The 4,282-nt window shown below is 45.3% G+C and overlaps 1 protein-coding gene across 1 annotated transcript; it reads right to left on the bottom strand.

The window, feature by feature from the left end:
• Positions 1–3,140: 3,140 nt before the first annotated feature.
• On the bottom strand, positions 3,141–3,689 carry LOC115961443. The gene has a single exon (XM_031080428.1). It carries the CDS (start codon positions 3,687–3,689, stop codon positions 3,141–3,143), a length of 549 nt encoding a protein of 182 aa, XP_030936288.1.
• Between the last annotated feature and the right edge of the window lie 593 nt (positions 3,690–4,282).

Below are 4,282 nucleotides of genomic sequence, written 5' to 3'. Positions count from 1 at the left end.
CCTTGCCGTTGTCTTGTACGCCCATAGTATGCTTAGCAGCTCTTCAAGCCATATACCCTTTGCCCCCTCAAGCCGAGTCTTGATAATTTTAAGGAAGGATCGGTTCGTGACTTCAACCTGTCCATTAGCTTGAGGGTGGGCAAGGGAGGAGTAGTGATTTCTGATCCCTAACTGCGAGCAAAAGTCTCGGAAGGAGTTATTGTCGAATTGTTTCCCGTTGTCTGAGACTAAGACTCTAGGGATCCCAAACTTGCATATGATGAACCTCCAAACGAAGCTTCGCACGTTCTTCTTCGTAATGGTGACTAAGGCTTCAGCTTCCACCCATTTTGTGAAGTAGTTTATGCCTACTATCAGGAACTTCAGCTGTTGCGTCGCTATTGGGAACGGCCCCATGATGTCTAATTCCCACTAAGCAAACAGCCATGGGGCTATCATTGGGGTTAGTTCTTCGAATGGCTATCTGATGATATTGCTGGACCTTTGGCATTTATCGCAGGCTTTGACATAAGTATGGGCATCCTTCTGCATGGTGGGCTAGTAGTACCCTGCTCGAATTAGTTTGTGTACCAACAACCGTGATCCTGAATGGTTTCCGCAGATTCCTTTGTGTACTTCTCTCATGACGTAATCTACTTCCTCAGGACCCAAGCACCTTAGGTATGGGCGGGAGAAACCTCTCTTGTACAAGATGTCCTTCATCAAGACGAATCGCGCTGCTTGGACCTTTGTCTTTCTTGCGGCCTCCCTCTCGTTTAATAAGACGCCATTTTTTAAGTAGGAGACAAATGGTGTGGTCCAGTCGTCTACATAACCTATCTCTTGCACATCGATGGAATCTATTACTAGAGAAAGCTAAACAAAAGAGAGTACATTATTGAGGGCGGTTATATGTTCTGCTGAAGTGGTTTTGGCAAGGCAGTCGGCTTGCTTATTCTCTCCTCTAAGGATTTGTATGACCTTGTCCTTCAGCTTGTCTACCCTTCTTCTTGCTTGCTTTAGGTATTTCTTCATTCTTTTGTCTTTGCACTCATAATCCCCATTTACTTGGTTGGTGACGACCTGAGAGTCACAGTAAAGAACCATGCTTGTGGCTCCTGCCGCTTTGGCAAGATCAAGTCCTGCCACTAAAGTTTCGTACTTTGCTTCATTGTTAGTGTTAGGGAAGTCAAGGCGAACCATACATATAATCTTGTCTCCTTCAGGAGAAAGGAGCATGACACCTACTCCCCCAGCTTGCTTGTTGGACGACCCATCTATATGTATACTCCATTGAGGGCATTCATATGCCCCCTTGTCTTCCCCGTTGGTGAATTCTACTATGAAGTCAGCGATGACTTGTCCCTTGATGGCGATACGCGGGCGGTACTGAATGTCAAACTTACTCAACTCTATTGCCCATAATGCGAATCAACCTGCAGCTTTAAGGTTGCTCATTACTCGTCGTAAGGGCTTGTCGGTTAGGACGATCATCGTGTAGGCTTGAAAATACAGTTTAAGTTTACAGGCTACCGTAACTAAAGCGAAGGCGAGTTTTTCCATGGGTGGATACCTTTCTTCTACACCATAAAATACCAAATTGGCATAGTATATGGGCTTTTGAACCTTATCTTCTTCTCTGACCAAGGCTATGCTGACGGCTGCCGGCGAGACGGCCAAATAGAGGAAGAGTTCTTCCCCTAGTTGCGAAGGACTTAGTAGCAGTGAGGAAAAGAGATAAGCCTTCAAATCCTCAAATGCTTGTTGACACTCGTTAGTCCACTCGAAAGACTTCTTTAGCGTGCAAAAGAAGGGTAAACACTTATTTTTTGCCCTTGATACAAACCTATTCAGGGCAGCTACTTTTCTGTTTAAACTCTGCACTTCTTTCATATTCTTTTGGGGGGCCATCTCTACTATGGCTCTGATCTTGTCCGGGTTAGCCTCGATACCTTTTTGAGACACCATAAAACTGAGGAATTTTCCCGATGTCACTCCAAATGCACACTTACTTGGATTAAGCTTCATGTTGTAGGAACGAAGGGTGCCAAAAGTCTCCTTGAGATCCTTCAAATGGTCCTCCTCTCTTTGGCTTTTTACCAACATGTCATTGACGTAGACCTGAACATTCCTTCCGATTTGGTTTGTAAACATCTTGTTCATGAGCCTTTATACGTCGCGCCTGCGTTTTTAAGGCCAAACGGCATCACTTTGTAACAAAAAAGACCTTGGCTGGTGACAAATAAAGTCTTTTCCTAGTCCGCTTCGTCCATCCAGATCTGATTATAACCTGAAAAGGGGTCCATGAAGCTTAGTAGTTCATGTTGAGCTGTAGAGTCTACCAATACATCGACTCGAGGGAGAGGGTAGCTATCCTTGGGGCATGCTTTGTTCAGGTTTGTAAAGTTTACGCACATCCTCCATTTCCCATTGGCTTTCTTGACCATTACCACATTTGCCAACCAATCGGGGTAGTATACTTCCCTGATGAAGCCTACCTCTTGTAACTTACCGACTTTTTTTGCTATTGCTCGGTCTCATTCTAAGGTAAACACTCGTTTCTTCTGATGGACAAGTGGAAAAGCGGTTGACACATTCAGCCTGTGTACCATGACTGAAGGATTGATTCCTGGCATGTCCTTATGACTCCAGGCAAACATGTCCTGGTTTTCCTTAAGGAAAGCCATAAGTGCTAGGCGAACCGTTGGGCTAGCAAGAGTGCCAATCCTTGTGGTTCTGTCTAATCTAGAGCTATCGAGGGGTATCTCCTTGAGCCTTTCTACGGATTATGCCCCTGTCCGTTGTTCTTCTATGCTCATGGTTTGTAAATGGTCGTCCATCTCCAGCATCGCAATATAACATTTGCGCGTAACTATTTGATCCCCTCACAATTCTCCTACTCCGTACTCAGTGGGGAATTTGATCATCAGGTGGTAGGTTGAAGTTACGGCCTTCCATGAGTTAAGGGTAAGTCGTCCTATAATGGTGTTATGGGCCGAGGAGCAATCGACAACAAGGAATGTAACATCCCTAGAAATTTGTTGAGGATAATCTCCAATTGTAACAGGTAATGTGACTACGCCAAGGGGGTATACTTTTGTCCCTCCAAACCTAACGAGTGGAGCATTAGTTAGAACTAGACGTTTTCTGTTAATCCGCATTTATTGGAGAGCTGGGTAGTAGAGAATGTTTGCGGAACTTCCGTTGTTAACCAAGACCCGGTATCTGTTACAGTCTCCTACCCGGATGCTAACGATGAGTGCGTCATCATGCGGGTGGTGAAGACGTCGAGCATCTTCTTCTGAAAAACCAATAATGGGGTTGTCGACCTGTGGCATCTTTGGGACGACGCTCGTTAGCTGAATATTCTGAACCATTCTGAGGTAGGTTTTTTGAGCCTTTCTGGACAAGCCAGGGGTCACCATGCCTCCTACAATTATCCTTATGTCTCCTAAGGGTGGTCTGGGACACTCGTTGTCCCGTTGGGGAGCCTGCTCTTGAGGAGGCAAATCGACTTTCTCCCTGCTGACGAACTTCTGTAACTTCCCTTGTCTAATGAGGGCTTCGATTTGCTGTTTTAAATCGTAGCAGTCAGCTGTGTCATGACCGTGATCACGGTGGAAACGACAGTATTTGTCTCTAAACCGCTTGTTAGGATCTCCTTTCAACTTTCCGAGGAAGGTTAAGGCTCCCTTGTTCTTGATTTGCATTAGGACTTGGTCGATTGGGGCAGTTAGTAGAGTGAAGCTCGTGAATCTCCCTGTAGCTTAGAGTGCCTATCATCCCTTCGTTCTCTAGTTCTTGCCATCTTCCACCCTCTGTCTTGTCGTATATCTTCCTGCCTTTCTCTCTTCTTGGGTTTCTCCTCTCGAGCCAGAAGCGCGTCTTCGGCATTCATGTATTTGGTTGCCCTGTAAAGCACATCCGACATAGTCTTTAGGTCGTTCTTATATAGTGAAAATAGGAACTTACCCTTCCGTAGCCCATTTGTGAAAGTAGCTACGAGTATCTTGTCGTCGACTTCATCTTTTGAAAGTGCCTCTTTGTTAAAGCGTGCTATATAAGACCTCAGCGTCTCATCTTCTCATTGCCTGATTCTCATTAAGCATACAGAAGACTTTTTATACTTGTGTCCGCTGATGAAGTGCGAAGCAAGCTGGGTGCTTAGCTCCTTGAAAGTACTGATGGAGTTAGGCGTCAATCTGCTAAACCAAATTCTTGCAAAACCCTTCAGTGTAGTAGGGAGGCCCTATACATGATCTCGTTTGCTACTCCTTGGAGGTGCATCAGGGTCTTGAAGGAT

The sequence above is a fragment of the Quercus lobata genome, chromosome 9 (genome assembly GCF_001633185.2).
Source record: "Quercus lobata isolate SW786 chromosome 9, ValleyOak3.0 Primary Assembly, whole genome shotgun sequence".
Lineage (NCBI taxonomy): Eukaryota > Viridiplantae > Streptophyta > Magnoliopsida > Fagales > Fagaceae > Quercus > Quercus lobata.
This window is presented reverse-complemented; position numbering and strand designations above follow the sequence as displayed.